General features: G+C 49.0%; 6 protein-coding genes across 6 annotated transcripts; 4 read left to right on the top strand and 2 right to left on the bottom strand.

The window, feature by feature from the left end:
- Positions 1 to 1,067: 1,067 nt before the first annotated feature.
- Positions 1,068 to 5,064, bottom strand: SMC1 (cohesin subunit). Its single transcript, XM_019127784.1, has one exon. It carries the CDS (start codon positions 5,032 to 5,034, stop codon positions 1,414 to 1,416), a length of 3,621 nt encoding a protein of 1,206 aa, XP_018988520.1. The 5' UTR covers positions 5,035 to 5,064; the 3' UTR covers positions 1,068 to 1,413.
- An 868-nt stretch (positions 5,065 to 5,932) lies between these two features.
- On the top strand, positions 5,933 to 8,278 carry PSO2 (Pso2p; the record flags this gene model as incomplete). Its single annotated transcript, XM_019130290.1, has 2 exons — positions 5,933 to 5,971; positions 6,017 to 8,278. The coding sequence occupies 2 exons, from the start codon at positions 5,933 to 5,935 to the stop codon at positions 8,276 to 8,278; spliced, it is 2,301 nt and encodes a 766-aa protein (XP_018988519.1).
- Positions 8,279 to 8,626: 348 nt separating this feature from the next.
- RPC11 (DNA-directed RNA polymerase III core subunit) lies at positions 8,627 to 8,959 on the bottom strand (the record flags this gene model as incomplete). The annotated part of the gene is made up of 1 exon (XM_019130721.1): positions 8,627 to 8,959. One exon carries the CDS (start codon positions 8,957 to 8,959, stop codon positions 8,627 to 8,629), a length of 333 nt encoding a protein of 110 aa, XP_018988518.1.
- Positions 8,960 to 9,522: 563 nt separating this feature from the next.
- BABINDRAFT_159630 (origin recognition complex subunit 2) lies at positions 9,523 to 11,546 on the top strand. Its single transcript, XM_019127783.1, has one exon. The coding sequence runs from the start codon at positions 9,551 to 9,553 to the stop codon at positions 11,414 to 11,416; it is 1,866 nt and encodes a 621-aa protein (XP_018988517.1). The 5' UTR covers positions 9,523 to 9,550; the 3' UTR covers positions 11,417 to 11,546.
- A 552-nt stretch (positions 11,547 to 12,098) lies between these two features.
- Positions 12,099 to 12,965, top strand: AKL1 (serine/threonine protein kinase; the record flags this gene model as incomplete). The annotated part of the gene is made up of 1 exon (XM_019131530.1): positions 12,099 to 12,965. A coding segment is annotated over one exon (867 nt), but the record flags the coding sequence as incomplete, so codon positions are not given.
- Positions 12,966 to 15,793: 2,828 nt separating this feature from the next.
- On the top strand, positions 15,794 to 18,730 carry RDH54 (DNA-dependent ATPase). Its single transcript, XM_019127782.1, has one exon. It carries the CDS (start codon positions 15,860 to 15,862, stop codon positions 18,521 to 18,523), a length of 2,664 nt encoding a protein of 887 aa, XP_018988515.1. The 5' UTR covers positions 15,794 to 15,859; the 3' UTR covers positions 18,524 to 18,730.
- The last annotated feature ends 66 nt before the right edge of the window (positions 18,731 to 18,796 follow it).

The raw sequence follows: 18,796 nt of genomic DNA, 5'->3' as shown, positions 1-18,796 counted from the left end.
ATGTAGCTGCGACATACATGTGCGTAAGATTCTTCTGTACAGATTAAAGTTTTTGTGCGTACAATTGTACAAGAGGACCGTCGGAATATGCAGCCCTGCTATTCTTAGAATTGCGTCATGATGGCATGATGTAGGGTTTTCTCTATTGAGTCTGCATGGGGTTAAGCTAGCATTGTACTGAATCGGTGCCGGATACTAAAACTTTACCGCTCCTGCAGCGGAATGTTGCGATCGCCCCTTAACTTAAGATGGCGAAGCAACCGAGGCAGAAATATAGTTTCTTAACCTAAAATGGAACGAGACAAAGCATTCTAAGTTTTAGCGCAATTATCACAGCCGTATGGCTAACAGCTCAACACCAAGCTGGGCTAGTTCTAAGAGCGGTCTTGCCAAACAGTGATACAAAGTCACATAGGAATAACAAGAGTAGAGAAGCTCGACATTAAAAGCTACGGAAAAAAACGCCAAGAGTTCCGGAGACTGGTTTGAAATTATTTTGGAAACAATAGAATCTACTGCATACACAATAAGGCCGATATACAACTATGGGCTGAACACAAGACATGACCTGCCTTGAAACACATAACCGACTAAAGTGCTCTCTCTGACCTGTCCAATAGATAGCCAATTGGATGTTTACTCATACTTATATGTATAGATTTATCCCACCTATACATCTACATCATACTAACCCACTTATAACGGGGAGGGTTTGCCCGTGGGTTTGCACAGAATGGGGCCGATAATTGAGAGCCAGTCGTCTATATAGAAAAAGAGTTATGTTACTGAAGATTGTACGTCAAGTGCAAGGCCTCTAGTTGGAGCACATTAGTTTCTGCTGCAATGAGCTTTACTATGCTCAATATACACAAACCGATATAAACTCCTTGTTTCAGCGGTCAGGTCGAACCAGTGAAGGTTGAATATGTACGAAAAATGAATCAGACAGATAAGTGTTTTAGTTGGGAAACACGACAACAGATGGGTGGATAGAAAGTGAGTCATATATACTTATACTTTATAAGCCGTATTCACGGCTATAGATCTGGATATAACATAAAAACGAACAGAAAATAAGATTTTTACTTTAAATGCAATCATAAAGCTAAACATTGAAACTCCGAAAATTAACCAAAGGCCCAAGACCAAGAGGGAACAACAGAGAAGCATAAACAAAACAAGAGATCGTAACTAACTACGGAGTTGATGGATTTTAAGCAAACATACTCAAAGGCTAGCAAGAGGAGTCAAATGCTTTCAAAAACGCGTGTAAGCCAATCTAGAGACTAGTAGAAAAATGTTGTTGATATCTCGTCCACAGGGGTAATGCTGGATTAGGAAAGTAACACAGATCCTTTTCCCTTTGTTTACGGGATAAGGATAGTCTAGGCCCTGCTTACTTCGTTCTCGAGATTAAGCAGTTGGGTACTCACGAAGATCCATCGTCACTGTCTTTGACGAATTTTCGTTCTGCTCTCTGTAGATCCCCACCAACGCGTCACTCCGTTCAAATAACGAGTTCTTTAACGAAATCACAATGAATTGGAAATTTGGCCCGGCGTTTGTGCTAATGTAGTTTGCGATTTTGTTCACATTCGAGTTGTCCAACGCTGCATCAACCTCGTCCAACACAAAGAACGGTGACGGATGGTACGAATGCACCGCAAACAAGAGCGCGAGTGCTGCGATAGTCTTTTCCCCGCCGGAGAGCAACTCCATGTCGCGGAAGCGCTTCATCGGTGGCATCGCGTGGTATTTGACGCCGGCGTTGTATGGCTCATCCTCGTCCTCCAACGTGAGGAACGCAGACCCACCGAGCGGCGACGACGCGGACTTGGTCAACTCCTTGTAGATGGAATCAATTTTCCCCGAGATGTGCACAAACGCTTCCATGAACGCGGCGTAACGCAGCTCCTTGACGCTATTGAAGGCCGCAGTGGCCTCAACTTCTGCTGCACGTGCAAGCACAAACGCTTGTTCAAGCTCCAGCAACTTGTGCTCCACATCCGTAAGCCGGTCGTTGGCCTTGGAGTTCGGTGTCATCAGCTCCAACTCTTGCGCGAGGAGCGCGAGCTTCTCTGTAAATTCAGCCTCGATGCCTGCGCGGCTGTGTGCACGCAAGCGCTCCGACAAGAGCGTGTAGTCGATCTCCACCGCATATGCGGCTACAACCAAGGTGCTCGCGTCCTCGCCGATCGCTACTTGCGCGAGGTCCCCGCGGAGGAGCGGAAGCTCCACATTTTCGATCTTGCAGTTCTTCAAGTGATTTACCCGCTCCACGTCCTGCTTTAACAAGTCTTCATTCAACTTGCGGAGTTGTGACTCGAGCTTGTGGAACTCTGCCTTGTACTCCATCACGCGCGCTTCCACCGATTTACTAAACCGAAGCTTTCCCGCGAGATCTTCAGCCACCGCGGTAGTTTCCTCGTGGTTCACCTCAATTTCGCTCTCAAGGAGATCAATCTCACTCTGCAAAGCCTCCTGGGCAGCCAACAGCTCCTTAAAAGACTCATCCAAGCCCTCTTTGTCGCGGCCCAAACGTACCAAACGGGCCTCCGTCTCCTGATGTCTCTCCCTTTCAAACATCAACTTGTTTTCAAGAACTGCGGTCTGCTTCACAAACACGGCCCTTTCCTTCGCTCGGGCTCTGAAGTAGTTGCCGTGGGTCAACTCGTACTCACGGATGGTCCGGAACCCGTGTTTCCGGCAAAACTCTCCAAAAATCTCGGTCTGTAAGGTTTCGATCTTCGATTCAACGCTCACAGTCTTCTTGTCCAAAGCCTTGAGACTGCTAGCAACAGCTTTCTCCTCCGTTGCGTGCTCCTTTGCGGTCGTTTCTTGGTAAGAAATCTCTGCGTCGCGGTCCTGTACCGCACGTTCGAGCTCTGCACGTGTCGCACGCAACACTGGCAACTGGTTCAGCAAGTCGCTGATATCGTCGCGGACTTGCTTCTCTACCACCTCGCTCGGCTTGGACGTCTGCAACGTCGCCAACGCTGTCTGTAACTCCTCCTTTCTCGCGCCCAATTCTGCGGCCTCGTTTTTATTCCAGCGGCGTTCCAGCTTGGTGCGCCCGCCGGTCATCAACCCGGCCTTGTGGATGAGCGAACCGTCGAGGGTCACTACCTTGACGTCGATGTTGCGCTCCCACTTGACGTAACGTGCAACCTCCATTGTACTGCACACAATCGCGTCGGACACCGCGTATTGCACCGCCCGCTCAAACGGCGCGTCGTACTCGATTACGTCCAACGCCGGCGTCGCGTCTGCGTGGAGCGCGCGCAAGCTGGGATGTGGAGCGCGCGCCTCCACACGGTCTAATGGGATAAAAGACGCAACCCCTGCGCGCTGCTCCTTTAGGTACTCGATGCACTTGGTGGCCGTCGAGAGCGTGTCCACGACGACGGCGTCAAAGTTCTTACCCAAGAGCGTTGCCACGGCTACCTCGTACTTCTTTTGCTTGGGCTGGCACAAGTCATGCACTAATCCCTTGACGCCTGGGAAGAGCCGGCGTAACGACGCCACGTTCTCGCGAAGCTTCTTTTCGCGCGCAGACTCGCGTGCGTCTGCGTTCAACTCGTCGAGTGCCACAAGCACCTCACGGAGTTGCGTGCCCAAGTCGTATTCCTGCTTTGTGAGTCGGTCGCGCGCTTCCACCAACTGCTGGAGACTCAGCTTCTTACTTTCCAACAATTCCATTGTCTCGTTGCACCGCGCCGTCGCATCGTCGCACTTCGCAGAGGTCTGCGTGCGTGCATGTGCCAACTCTGCGATACGCGCCGTCGTGAGTGCCTTCTGTTTCTGGAGTGCTGCGAGCTGCGCTGCAAGGTTCTCGCGCTCGTCCGCAAGTAAGTTGATCGTGTCTTCGTGTTGCGAGCCCTCAGCCGTCGACAACAATCGCTCTTTCAACTGTTCGTACTCTTCCTGGCCCTCGCCTGACAACACGGTGGTCACCCCCGCCGCCTCGAACTGTTTCAATGCACGTTGCACCGTCTTAAGTTGCGCCTCATAGCCCGTAATGGTCTTGGTCTGTGCGCGCACATCGGCCAGGAGTGCTGCGATGCGCCGCTGATAGTCGCGGATTTTCTTTGTGAGGGCATCCTTCGCGACGCCTACAGGGATCAACGCACGGCGCTTTTCCTCGAGCTGCAACCGCGTCTTCGCCCCCTGCTTCTTTTGCTTTTCAGCCAGAACCGCACGCTTTGCATACTCAGTGGTTAACACACGGAGCACGCTCTCTTCCTTGTCGAGCTTCGCGCGGAGCGCGCTGAGCGCGTTTTGACCCTCCGCGATGTCCGCGGCCAAGCGGTGGTGCTGTTGTTCGTTGTGATACGCCTTGTGCACGTTCATGAGCGTGACAAGGTTGGCACGGTCTGCGAGCTTGGCTTTAAAGGAGGCACCCTCGACTGCCTGTTCGCGGTATTGCTTGAGTTCAGAGTTTAGTGCGCGCTTGCGCGCAAAGAGTGTCGAGGATGTCTCACGAGCACGTTCCTGCGCTTCGCGGCGCGTATCATACTGAGACACATCTTCCACCGAGCCGCTCACGGTCTCAAGCAAGTTGGTGAGGTCGCGTGCGGACTGGCTTGCTATCTGCTCCACGTCCCCCTGGAACACAAGGAAGTTGCGTGCCTTGATTAAGATATTCTCTTCCTTCAACAAGTTAGCATAGACCGCTGACGAGACGCTTTCACCATTAACCGTATAAGCGCTGTTTCTTTGCGTGATTGTACGCTTGAGCTTTAGTACCTCGCCGTTTGCCTTTTCGTAGATGGCCATCACGTACGCGGACTTGGGAACTTTGTCGTCCAGTTCGTCGTTCATAACCCTTCCACGGTAGATCATGTCTTTCACATTGGCTGACCGCAAATTTTGGCTGCGCACCCCCAATACAAACGAGATGGCGTCCATCATGTTGGATTTCCCGGCCCCATTGGGGCCAATGATGGAGGTGAAATAGGAGGTCCCGAAGCCGACCTTGGTGGTTCCGCGGTACGATTTGAAGTTATGGAGTTCTAATCCAACAAGTCTGCCCATGGTGTGTGTGTATGTGGAGAGAAGAAAGGATGGCAAAGGAAGTATTTTGTGGGCGCGTAAATAGCGAAACGCAACGCGAACCTTTTGCAGACGCGTCGCGGATGATTTTTTTGCGCGCGGCCAGCGAATTACGCGCATACGTTGTAAACAGAGTGCGAAACCCATACTAGCAATATTTAGAAGGATCATAAAAATAGGTTTTGGTCAGTCAACTGAGAATTATTGTCAAATCGTTAGTTTCTTGATCATTTTCAGCCATTGTTGTATCTGAGATCACCTATTTAAATCCAAACTCCCACGTAACACTTTTAATAATATAGAAACTGCCGAAGATATTCCTTAGATATTTAGACCGAGTAAATGCATTATTTTAAATTATCCCGTCGTGATTTGATACCGCTGTATCGACAATAATACCTTTTCTACCCTTGGCGTATCACGGTACCCGGCACCCCATATTCCTCAGAGAAACTTGAACACTTCCCTCTACGCGATTATGTCAGTGTTTCTGGCCATGCTAAACAGTCAATATGAAGTTTCTGAACCAGGGATTTCTTGAAGTTACCGCCTTTCGTATCATAGAACGAATGTGTGATAAAAGACACCTGTTAGATGGAAACCTATCTCCGAGGTATTCTTCCCTCATTCAATGACCACTCTTTTAGGATCCCAAGGCGATCCGACTAACCAAAACAACTCAATACTACGTTCAGTTAATGAATCTGCTTATCATATCCGAGATAGCCACTCTGTCTTTTATTCGCAACTTATGCTCACGTGACCACAATTTTTACGCGATTTTGGTGTCGTAGTTGACGCGTAAACTTTTGCCTTTCAACAAAACGATGTCTCATGCAAGTCGCCACCTTTCCACGCTTAAACCGCCCCAAACATTATTATGCCATCTAAACCGAGGCCAAAAGTCACTCCGCAGACGGTAAGTGCCACATTTACCACTTAAGAGTCATGCTAACACCCCTAGGGTAGCATGTTTGACGGTATAGTCCGGGAGATGCCGGGCATACGCATTGACCGCTTTACAGACGAAGTGCCGTTACACTTTTCCAGAGAAATGCGAATACTTCATCAGCAAACCGACCTCTATTTGCTATCATATTGCCATACGGACCGTTTGGTAGGCCTCGAGCGGAAGGACTTGACAGGAACACCCATTTACTGCTCAGAGGTGACTAAGAAGCTCGTGGCGCTAGATCCTAACTTCAAACACATTGTGCACCGCTTAAAACCACAGCCGCTCAATGTACCCGTGTGGGTGGAGATACGTGGATCTACGGTCAAAATTGTGCTTGTACCGAGTTACCACTGTCATGGATCCACAATGTTTGTGCTTGAAGGTGTGACAGGTCCCCTCAGGGGTGTATCGGTACTCTATTCGGGGAATATCCGAGCGGAAAGCTGGTGGTGTCAGTCTTTGGCCAAAAACTCGCACTTGTTTCCGTATACAGTCTCGTCCCGTGCCAAAACGTTTGATACCATCTACTTAGATACCACGTTCGGCTGCCGCGCAGGGCCGTTCATCACAATGCCCCTGAACCACCAGGGACTTCAGTTGCTTCTCCTGATGTTGTTGGCATATCCACTAGATGATCCAGATATTGAGTTCTCCTTCAGCAACTGGAAAGATTTGGGGTTTGAGGAATGTTGGTGCACGATTATTTCGGCTCTCAACACAAATCTCCACGTGTCGAGTCCTGAGATGCGCAAACGGCTTGGGGTTTTGTGTCGGACATCTCGCCAGGATCTTCTTGGTTATGGGGAAACGCTATACCAGTCGATGACACTGCATGATTCAAGGGCGCTTCAGAATTGCGATCATTTCCCGGGAACTACCATGGAGCCGTTCAAAGCGCGGTTCCACATCTGTAACGAGCTGGGAGACTGGTGCAGCCAACCACCGCCGGCATTTCAGGTCCAAATCAAACCTGTGACCAACTCCTCGTTGTTCGAGCTTACGCAGTGCTTTCCTCTTCGAATGGCAGACGCTAGCCCCCATGTGAAGTTGGTGAAGACAACGAAACGAGGAAACAGAATTTACGAACACAATGGTATGATATATCTACTAAAACAGGATACTGAAGAATTGCTTCCCAGCGATATAACGTTCTTTTTCTCCCGACATTCGTCCTACATGGAGTGCCGAGAGTTTGTGGGCCTTTTCCGTTCCCGTGAGGTGTTTCCTTGTGCGGAGTCGGAAACCACGTGGAATTGTGGGCTCCAGATGGACCGGATATTTGGAGATCTCTACATCAACGAGTCTCTGGCGTATGACGACGAAATGTGCAGAAGGTACTCTCAGGCGATTCCTCACGGGCCCGTGGAAACAGTTGACCTCTGGAACCTCGAAAGCTTGGCCCTGAAGCTCCCAGAAGAGGTCAGGGCAGTACAATACATCGTAGACGAAACCAATTCTGTCAGCCTCGAAAACTGCACTCAGAATACGAACTTGGATCGGAAGAATGGCTACCATCCCCATCAGGTTTTCCAGGAGCGACACCACCCGGAGGTTCAGAAGTTTTTGAAGCACACCCAGAGCTACTTCAGAGCTACGCGGCCGAGGAAATTTGGCGGTAGGGAAGAAATTGGGAACTTGGCCGACAATGTAATCCAAAAAGAGAATTCGTGCAACTCTGGAGCGGTGGATATCATACCACATCACCAGCTAAAGTTTTTTGACAAACTTTCTGTTACGCATGGGGTTACGGGTGGTGAGATGCTGCCAATTGTAATTTCCAGTCTGAATGTTGAACTACTGTCTGAGAACTCGTTTCAGCCAGAAATTACCCCTATGAATGAGGCCGCATCGCGTCGAAGATTTGTGCAAAGAATCGCGAATAGCAGCTTGAATCTGCACGACTTGATCGTTTTACGGTCATCCACGATGATCACTGAAATAGCAAAAAGCACGGGAACTACTTCTCCGCCATTCTCTATCAAAGACATCAGGGACAGAACCGTCTCGTCAGACGGCAAGAGAAAGCTCAGGCCCGCCAAAAAGCCTCTAGGGGAGTTCAGAATGGCGTACGTTCATCGTGAAGTAGACATTCAAAGCTTTATTTCCCCCGGGGAATACTCGCACCATGACCGGATGAAGCTTAGCCAAGGGATAAACTGCCTTGAGCCATCGGAGAACGACAGTGAAATGGAGAAGCTCCGCTACTTTGGTCGTGTAGCGTATAATGGGCTTTGGAAAAAGGTAAAGCTTCAGTGTACGCGTCAGAGATGAAAGTGTAGAGGAAGTGATCTGCTAGTTAAATTCGAGGGAATTAACCTCATAATAACCGAGGTTCGATTGTCTTGCTGTATTTACCATATCTCATACTGCCAAAGTTTAATATCCAACTTTTGAGCTTTACAAGTGACTCTTTGCCTATAAGAACGCTCGATTATTTGAATATACCCAAGAAATCCGCGTCCTGTTTCCTGACTATTAGTAATATACATATTTATTCTAATATACACGAAAATGCCGATTCCAGGTCCCTTACTGGCTTTCTTAGCCGACCGGAAGGCTTGATATACCACGATATTTCTTGAACCCCCATCCTGGTGTTGCTTCTTCGAAGTACCTTATTTAGTTCTCTCTCCACTGGTGGCCACACTTGACACATTTGTAGAAGGTAGTCATCGGCTCATCAGCGGACCTGATCTGCAACTGGAAGAAGTAGGCCTTGTCACCACCACAGGTATCCACCGGACACTGAGCCGCAGTTTGGTCAACGTTATCCCACGCACCGGCCCCACCCAAAACGTCGTCCACCTGCTTCCGCGGCAACACCTTGCGGTCATACATTTCCAAGCCGTTGATTGGAAACTCATATGGACACGACGCGCAGTAGAGCTTGTTCATCCCATCCTCCTTGGAGATGAGGAGCATATTGGAGCAGTAGGGACAGAATGAAAGCATGCTGTAGGACCTTTGGGTATTCAGATATGCTGAAATGTGTTCCGGATCAGAAATCGTCCTCATTAAGGCTGGTGAAAAAAACACAAGTCCTGCATGTAGTCGAATGTGACAGGATAGTATATTGTGCTAAATTACAAAACACATAAGGGGGTTTCAATGGATTTTTCTTTGCTTGTTTTAGAGAAATAGGAAGTGACATGAGAAATGAGAGAGTAATTTTCCTGAGTGGTGAATATTTTCATATATACCTGAGAGGCTGAACAAGAGAGTCAATAATATAGACAGAGGGGAATATAACGTGTTAGATAGTACCTAAAACAACAAATAAGAGCTTTGTGAAACCTAATTAGTGAGATTACCATGTCTTTTACGAAAAAATAAAGAGTTTATTAATGTTTTTTGACGCCTACAAGCCACTAACCAAATAATTTTGGCTTATAGTAGTTGAAGCCAGATAGAATGAGAGTGAGGTGTGTTAATTACATATTATATCCTGCATATACCAGCCTATCAAACTTTTGGGCGGCTTTGATTTATACCTGAGATGATATATTCCAACCATACACGTATCGAGCAAGCACTCTCTTCCTCATGACGCTGCCTATTAGAACACGAGCACAGACACAGACACTGGCTCTGCCTGATTCTCCATCTAAGAAGGCGTTTGCCAAATTGCAAAGCCTTTTGGCTCTCACGTCGCCGTCAAAAGCTCGAGCAGCAGCTTCTTCCAACGACCGAGCTTCGCCGTCAATCTCTCCGAATCGAAACCCGTTTTCAAACCAGCAACTCTCGCCATCAAAACCGAACCTATATGCAATAGATGTTTTATCGCCACCGAAACCACGCTTGGCGCCACCCCCAGGTAAAGATCACGGGACGCCCCTAAGAAAACAGCTGTCTCCCTTTAGCCACGCTTCTCCCTCTAAAGATGTTCATTTATCCCCAGCTAAAGAGCGTGCGGCGCGCTGGCTCTTATCCCCATCCAAGGACCGGGTCTTTGATTCGTCCCCGGTGAGGACGCCGCGCCGAGCTGACCCGTCGCTCGATATACGGTCCGATACTGATCTCGACCGCAGCGCCAGAAAACGTGCCTTTAAGGCCCTTTTCACCAAGCTAACAGAAGAAGATAGTGAGAGCGAAGAGGAAATCGAGAAAATCATTGCCGCATCCCGAGACTACAGTGATTCCGATTCTGATTACCAGGATACATCGGAAATTATCTCAACCAAAAACCAGAGCCCCACACCCAAGAAGCGTCGTACAAATTTGCATCACCTTCTCTCCAAAGAAGAGGACTCTGAGTTTATGAGCGAACTTAACACTCCCTTTGTGCCTACGGTGGCACCGCTGGAAGACGATGAATCGCGGAAGTTTGACGACCGTGCATTGTTTCTTGACGGTTCCGAGGGCTACTTTGAGCAGAGCAAAATGCGCAACAAGAAAACGTCGGGTAATACGCTCCTGATGCTCCCATCCGCGGCGGATATCGACTACCAGGATTTCAACCAACTTGTGAAGCTCAATCGGATGCTCTACTTTCGCGAACGACGCAACTTGGCCCGTCACTACCGGGCTAGTTACACCCAGTGGATGTTTGAACTCTCGCAGGGCTTCAATCTTATGTTCTACGGCGTCGGATCGAAGCGCGAGCTTGTCATGGAGTTTGTGGAGGCGCATTTTGACCTTCCGGTGCTTGTGGTGAACGGTTACAACCCCAACACTAGTTTTAAGGAGGTGATAACCCAAATCGGGGGACTCTTTCACCAGAAACTCCCAAAGTTACCGCGGGATATTTTTCTGATGGTTACTCAAACTCTCAATAAACAGACTCCTCAGCTCTTGTTGGTGGTTCACAACCTTGACGGTGAGGCTTTACGAGACGACAAGACACAATCGTTCCTTTCACAGCTCTGTGCGCTTCCTGGGATCAGTGTTATTCTGACTATCGACCATATAAATGCTCCGGTAATATGGGACGCGGCGAAGCTCTCTCTGTTCAACTTCATCTGGCACGACCTCACGACGTTTGAAAACTACACGGTGGAAACAAGCTTCAGAGATGCCTTATCGGTGGGCAAATCAAGCAAGTTCTTGGGATCCACTGGAGCCTCGTACGTGTTGTCATCGCTCACCGACAACGCGCGCAAGTTGTATGCGATTCTCCTCCGCTACCAATTGCGCGCAATGTCTGATGATTTCCGGTTGGCCAAGGTAAATGACCACAAAAAGTTATCCAAGAGCAGTTTCAAGGGCAAGGCCAAGCACAGCATCGAATTCAAGCAGTTGTTGCAACTTTGTCGCGAGGACTTTGTGGCCAGCAACGAGTTGAATTTCCGCACTATGTTGGTGGAGTTTGTCGAGCACAAAATGTTACGGCTAGTGAAGGACAAGAACGGGGTAGAGATTGTCTATATTCCGTTTAATTACGAGGAGATGTCACGGTTGATTGAGAAATAGGGTACATCTCACGGTTAAGAGAAATTATCCTTCAAGGGTTAAATTGGAGATTGGGGGGGGGGCAGTGGATAATCAAAGACTTGTATTTCAATCGATTACCAAAAGAGATATTTCGGTATGTAGACGGATACTAAACGATTCGAGTAGATTTAGTGTTTTAAGATTGGTATATTCTACATGTATTGCAATTTTCTCCGTCTGAGGTCCATCGTCCACGAAATGGTAATAGGATATATATTTACGTGAGTAACACGCCCCAGGGCAGAACTGTTCACCAACTTTGATTGAGATTATCAATGGTCAAGAACTACTCCTATTATAGCGTTGAGTATGCTTTCTTCAGGCCTCTTATTTCCCAAATACAGACTCAATAGGCTCGTAAATATGGAATTGTGCATTTTGTAGTTTTTGTGCCTCCCCGCCTCAATTGCTATCTCGGCTCTCCAAAAACGCATCAGTACTAATTTTCGCGAATCAGGGTTCTATTTTCGCCGATAGCCAAAACCCTGAGCCGCTTCGCGAACCAGGTCCGCGAAACCCAGACTTTCTGCGATATCCCCTGAGAAATCGGCGCAGCGGCGTTTACTAAAATCTACCCATACATCTCCTTTGATCCAACCCCTCGTCATTGACCATCGAACTCTATTGATCCAACTTCATACCATAGATCTACTCCATCACAATGGTCAACTTCCCGAGACTAACACCCGGAACGCAGCTCCAGGTGGGCTCGCACGAGGTAACCATCGTCCAGTACCTCTCTGAGGGCGGCTTCGCCCACATCTACTCGGTGACAACGCGTGCGACGGCACGACCGGATGCGGACCCCGTTGTTGCGTGCCTTAAGCGTGTGGTAGTTCCTGACAGACAGGGCTTGGACCAGCTCCGTGTGGAGGTGGATGTGATGAAGAAGCTCGCGGGCAGCGACAAAATTGTCCAGTACTTTGATTCTCACGCTCAACGCCTCGCAGGCGGTCCCGAATATGAGGTACTTCTCCTCATGGAGCTCTGTCCGAACGGTTCGCTCCTTGACTACATGAACACGAAGCTCAAGACGAAACTTACAGAGCCTGAGATCTTAAAGATCATGTTCGACGTGACACTCGGCGCGCGCGAGATGCACAAGTTGCGTTTGATCCACCGCGACATCAAGATCGAGAATGTGTTGATCAATTCAGCAAACACCTTCAAGCTCTGTGATTTTGGCTCCACCTCCGGAGTGATAGAGCCGCCAGTGACTCCGGAACAGTTCCAGCGCTTGCAAGGCGATTTGGTGCAGCATACAACGCCACAGTACCGCTCACCCGAGATGGTTGATTTGCGCCGCGGTGCGCCAATTGACGAGAAGAGCGACATCTGGGCTCTCGGCGTATTTTTGTATAAGCTTTGCTACTACACAACTCCGTTTGAGAGCGTGGGTGAGATTGCCATTTTACACGCAGCATACCTGTTTCCACTGAAGCCTGTCTACTCCAACGACTTGAAGAATCTCGTGGTGATTATGCTCCAGGAGGACCCGCAACTCAGACCAAACGTCAATCAGATCTTATACATCTTGTTGAAAATGTCGGGGAACACTTCGTATAGGTTTAACGACTTCTATGGGCTTGGGGAGTACGATTTTGTTAGGCTCCAAGAGTACCAGCAGAGAAAACAAGAGGTGATGAGACAGAGCCAGAGACTGAACCAGAGCCTAGAGCAGTACCCGGAGCAACAAAATCAAGAGCAGGAGATCTACCAGCAAGGGCAAAGCCTCAAGCTGAGCACTCAACTAGTACAGGACCAAGCCCTGACCCCTCAAAAACAGGCCATGCCTTCCCAGAAACAGGCTCAGGACTACCCTAGTAGCCCTCTTGAGGTAAGAAGCCCTTCCGAGGTGAAAAACTCCTCGCAGCTTTCCTCTGCCGACCCTACCTCTGCCCACACTACCAGGCCAAACTCCACAGCGTTTCTGGACGAAGACTCTGAGGCTATGAGCTTAGAGGACATTGAGGCCCGCTTTCCGTCATTGGAAAAGATCCAGTCCAAACACCACTCCATTTCGCCCCGCCCCGCCAGTATGTACATCCAGGGAATCTCTGTGCAAACAAGCACTTCTTCAGAAGAGCTCAAGGCCGAAACTGTGTTACAACAGCGGATAGCAAGCTATGGAGGCATCTCACGGTCGCCGTCCATGACTCGTAACCCAGAAAAGAGCCACTTTTTGAGCAAAGAAGACGCATGGGAGCGTGGACGTGATGTCAGTGTAAATCCTGAGGCAGACAGGCTTGTGGAGTCCATCTTTGGCGGTGAAAAGGAGGAAACCCTGGCAATGCCTATGGCGGCCGACAGAGGAAATGCTCAAGAGGCTATCCCTGTTGAAAGTAATTGGGGAAAGACGAAAGAGCAAGTAAGCAACCCGAAAAATGGAGATGTTCTTAAGCTGGAGTCTGGCCACTCGAGGAAAACGGAAATCTCAGACGCTTCCTGGAGAGCCAACTCCCTGTTCAGCGAAGAGACTCAAAACCAATCGAATACACGCACCGCTTCCGATGCCCTCAAGCGCAAATCATTCAATCCGTTCCCGGCCACTGAAGTCTACGTGCCCCCTGTACCAATTCCTGGGTTCAAGCAGCCGCCTTTACCAATGGAGGCCAGTTCCCCCCGGGTGCTTCCGAGTATGAGCTCTGAAAATCCGTGGGGTAACCAGTTTTCTGCGCCCGGTGCTGGCTACATGGTCCCGGTGTCGCGAATCCCATCAATTCCCAGGGATCTCATTGACTTTGAAGACGCCAAGCCAGTAATCACCGTGTCTGAGGCGGTACCGCTGGGTGCGACACTCATCAAGCCGGATCTTCCGCCGAGACAGCAGCTGAAACACCTTTTGGACTTTGATCTCGTAGAATTGGAGGAGCTCTCTTTCCAGGATAACGAAGACCCAAACAAGCTCCAGCGGATTCGCCTGATGAACCTCCAGGAGGAGGTAGTGGACTTTTCGTCGGAGGACAGTGCGAACGAGCTAAAGGTGCCGCACGGTGGTGAACGCAAAGGCCGCTATTCCTTTAAGTCGAAGAAGCAACTTAGAAGTGGTTCGAACCACCGCACGAGCTCCACCTCGCGCACCCACAGAAACAGCGTCCCAGAAGATGATGACGATGCGCGGAGCGTTAGTAGCTGGTTCCAGGGCGACGAACAGGTTACAGCAGAGCTTGAAACTGGGTTAACGGAGGCGCTCAGCCGGAAGACGTCCGGAGTGGCTAAAAATCTCAGCTAGAGATTCCAAAACGTGCCAGAGACCATTCAGCCTTACATAGTAGATTTACTCTGGTAATATACATTAATTTTAGTCCGTAAAAGCGCGGGAGAGACGAGCTTGGAAGGTTTCAGATAATCGTTCTAACTGACCATTCATATTGAGATCGACGTCAAGACATTCGAGCGTCTGTCTTTGAAGCGAGGACGAAGAGAGTAAAGAATCCAACAATTTAACGTCAAAGCTGACCTGAACTTAAGGTACACAGGTAGCTAAGGGTTTGTAACAAACTGGTGGTCCCAAACCGAGTATTACATACCGGTGAAAACAAAACGGTGAATAGGGAGCTGCTATCAAAATCTAGGCTCATGTTTGTTGAAGCGACTGACGATAGCGTACTAACTGGGTTCTAATGTTAACCGGAAAACGGGCATGTCATATAGTTACTGAGTACGTTGAGATTGTTCAAATTTGCGGTAATGCTAATGTTAAAATACGTGACTGATTGATAGTGTAGTCTGAGATTTATGCCGCGTTGTCGTAAAATAACTGACGTACAATCCAAATGAGTCCCAGATTACCTACAGAGACACCGTCGCAAATGTTATTGAGGCTTATATCGTTGGATGCCAAAAATCCAAACCACGCAAGGTTGGACGTTTCAGGTTGTAGTGCATGGACGAGCCGGAAAAACGTCACATTGGGCTAGTATATTCCTCCTCTACCGTTTCTTTTGAGACAATGAACAAGAATAGCCTAGTTTTGACAACCATGGTACAAATATTGGCTTAAACTTTTGAGGTTTCAGAAATTCGTCACACTTAAACGAATGCTTTTTAGAGCGAGGTGTAGGACCCAACTTAGCACTTCAGAAAAGGATATTAGCCCTGATTGCGGCCGATCTATCCTTGCTAATGAGAGCACAGCTTCTCCACCATGGTTCACAAAGTAGAATCCAACTGTATTGCTAAACTTACAAGGCCCGATATATATTCAATACATCGTGTTTGGTGTACTTGAATGCGAAGATGCCTCTGGTTTACGACCTCCAGGTCTTAAACCTTACTGCAGCTATTTTTCCGCGTTACGCGTCGCGTTTTACGCGCCGAAAGCGAGCAAAACAAAACGCAAAAACAAAGTGCAAAGCGAAACCGATGCAAGCTACAAAATTTCTTCACCTTAATCCTCATATATCTCCTTAAAACTCTACAATGTACAAGGGCAAGGTGAACGCTCCGTTTAAGCCTCCTAGAATGCGCCCAGCGCTGGCTGAAGGGCAACCCGACAACGTGGCACCGCCACCGAAAAAGACGCCAGTTACTGCTCTACCAGTAGCCAGAAGGACGCCAGTTACAGCCCCATTAACTGGAAAAACGCCAGCACCAATCCAAACAACTCCTGCTTCGATCAAACGAGTCCAGAGGTCGCCGCCACCGGAGCCCGTTTCTGACGGCTCTGACTCCAAACGAGTCTACTTTGCGCTCTGGCGCAAACCGACGTCTAAAAAGCACAAGACGTGGGACGGGGACGCGGTCGTCATCCACAACCTCACTGCCGGAACTTTGGTCGTGAAAGGGGACAACGGTGGCACATACAAGCAATTGACACGGTCAAGCAACACGGCAAAATTCACGGGTGAAGCCGGGGTGGTCTTCTCTGTGGGCGGCTACGAGTGCGAAATTGAACACCAGATCACCGATTCCGCAGAATTGGCCAAGTTTGATGCTACCCTTGATCCAATAGATATAAAACCACCTAAAGTGAAAGTGGAGACGAGAGTGCCTAAAAGTATCCAAGTGACCCAGTTCAAACCTGTGATCAAAGCGAAACCCAAGACGGGTGCAAGAACACCGCTACACGATCCTCTGGCCCCAGGTGCCCTAGTGATGCCCCTAGGGCCTGACCATCTGACGGAAGTGATTGTGGACCCGATTCTTTCCCAACACCTCCGTGAGCACCAGCGAGAGGGGGTGCGGTTTCTCTATGAATGTGTAATGGGGATTCGTGAGTTTGGGGGTACCGGTGCGCTCCTTGCGGACGAAATGGGGCTTGGAAAAACCCTTATGACTATCGCCTTGGTGTGGACGTTGGTCAAACAGTCACCACTAGAGCTGCCCACTCCTGTTGCCAGAAAGGTGCTCATCGCCTGCCCTGTCACGTTGATTGGCAACTGGGAACGCGAGTTCAGGAAGTGGTTGGGGCTCCACCGTATCGGTGTGCTCGCCATCAAGAACTCCAAGGTTCCACACAAAGATAGGTCTGATATCGTCAGCTTCAGTAAGACAAAGGTGTACCAGGTGCTCGTGATGGGGTATGAGAAGATCCTGACAATGCAGGAGGAGTTATCCAAGACCACGTTTGACCTCATCGTGTGTGACGAGGGTCATCGCTTGAAGAACGGTGCGAACAAGTCCCTAGCCGTGTTGAACAGTTTGAACACGGAGCGCAAGGTGGTATTGAGTGGGACACCGATCCAGAATGACTTGACCGAGTTTTTCCAAATTATCAACTTCATCAACCCTGGGGTCTTGGGAACCTTTGCGCAGTTCCAGCGCGAGTATATCCGCCCCATCCAGCGTGGCCGTGAGGTGAACTGTATCGAGGTGGTGCGGGAAAAGGGCGAGGACAAGGCACGGGAGTTTATCGAATTGACCAATGCCTTTACCCTCAGACGCACAAACAGTGTGATTGCCAACTATCTTCCGCCGCGAACCGACTTGTTGTTCTTCTGTCCGCCGACCGAGTTGCAGGTAAAATTGTTCCGGATCATGGTCGGCTCCAACGCGTACACCAAGGCGCTTCGCAGCGCCGCGGTGCAGGATTCTCTCACGTTGATCAACGTCTTCCGCAAAATCTGTTCTTCCCCCTCATTGCTCACCGATGACAAGCTCTTCAGCTCGATGATGGATCCAGACGACGCTGCTGACCAGATGTTGCTCAGCAAGATCAAGACGAAAAAGACAAGCGGAAAGCTCAAGACGTTGGTCCATTTACTTTTTGCCATTCAGAAACAGTCCAACGCCTCCGAGAAGGTTGTATTGGTGTCAAACTACACTCTGACGTTGGACATGCTTCAAGAGATCTTGTTATCGATCAACATGTCTTACACCCGACTTGACGGATCTACCCCGCCGCGACTCCGCGACAGCATTGTCAATAGCTTTAACCGGTCATCTGTGGCCAACAGCTTTGTGTTCTTGCTTTCAGCCAAAGCCGGCGGTGTGGGCCTAAACTTGATTGGCGCGTCGCGCTTGATTCTCTTCGACAATGATTGGAACCCGGCGGTAGATCTCCAGGCGATGGCGCGCGTGCATAGAGATGGCCAGAGGAAGCCTGTGTTCATCTACCGTCTCTTCACCACGGGGTGTTTGGACGAGAAGATCTTGCAGCGCCAATTGATGAAGAGTAACTTGAGCGACAAGTTTTTAGACGACAAACTTGGTGCTACCGATGATCTTTTTGACATGTTTGATCTCAAAGACTTGTTTAGTTTGGGGTTGGAAACTACCTGTGGGACCCACGACTTGATGGAATGTCCGTGCGAGGGGCTAGGTGAGGAAATTGAGCCGGAGGATAGTGAAGAGGTGAAAGAGAATGATGAGGAAGTAAAAGGCGAGAAAGAGAGCGAGAGTAATCAGGGGTTTGTGACCGCTTTAGACTATCAGAAAGCGTCGCAGGACTCGTCCCAGAAGAAGAGAACAATCCAAGGGGCCTTGGTGGGGTATCGTCACATTGATCCTGTCAAGATGGGAATGGAAATTGACTGTCGTGATGAGGCGACGGAGGATTTCCTCAAAGGGGTAGTAGTTCGCAAGGAAAAGTCACCTATCAGCTATATGTTTGTGAAGACTAGTGCTCCTGGTTTAGCGGGTTAGATGTGCGTGATGGTTTTCATGAATGGTGTGGATGAATTTATTGGACTCGGAAATCGTTTATGTGAGCACTGTACGGTGTAGTATATTTATGAGCCTTGTACTTGAAAGGTAGCCACTCAGGATAGTTGAAAGTTTCAAAGCCTTACTTAATACTAGTATTTATGAGTAGTGGTGGCCCACTGAAACCATAGAACGGTTGAAATGAACCATAAGGATATTTTCTGTTGGAAGATTGCCATATAATAGATGTAAATTAATTACAGATTAAATTGG

Source organism: Babjeviella inositovora, assembly GCF_001661335.1.
Source record: "Babjeviella inositovora NRRL Y-12698 unplaced genomic scaffold BABINscaffold_1, whole genome shotgun sequence".
Lineage (NCBI taxonomy): Eukaryota > Fungi > Ascomycota > Pichiomycetes > Serinales > Babjeviella > Babjeviella inositovora.
This window is presented reverse-complemented; position numbering and strand designations above follow the sequence as displayed.

Bases quoted from the DNA above. Each gene is read 5' to 3' on its own strand.
- SMC1 (XM_019127784.1), bottom strand. From the start codon at position 5,034: ATGGGCAGACTTGTTGGATTAGAACTCCATAACTTCAAATCGTACCGC.
- BABINDRAFT_159630 (XM_019127783.1), top strand. From the start codon at position 9,551: ATGACGCTGCCTATTAGAACACGAGCACAGACACAGACACTGGCTCTG.
- RDH54 (XM_019127782.1), top strand. From the start codon at position 15,860: ATGTACAAGGGCAAGGTGAACGCTCCGTTTAAGCCTCCTAGAATGCGC.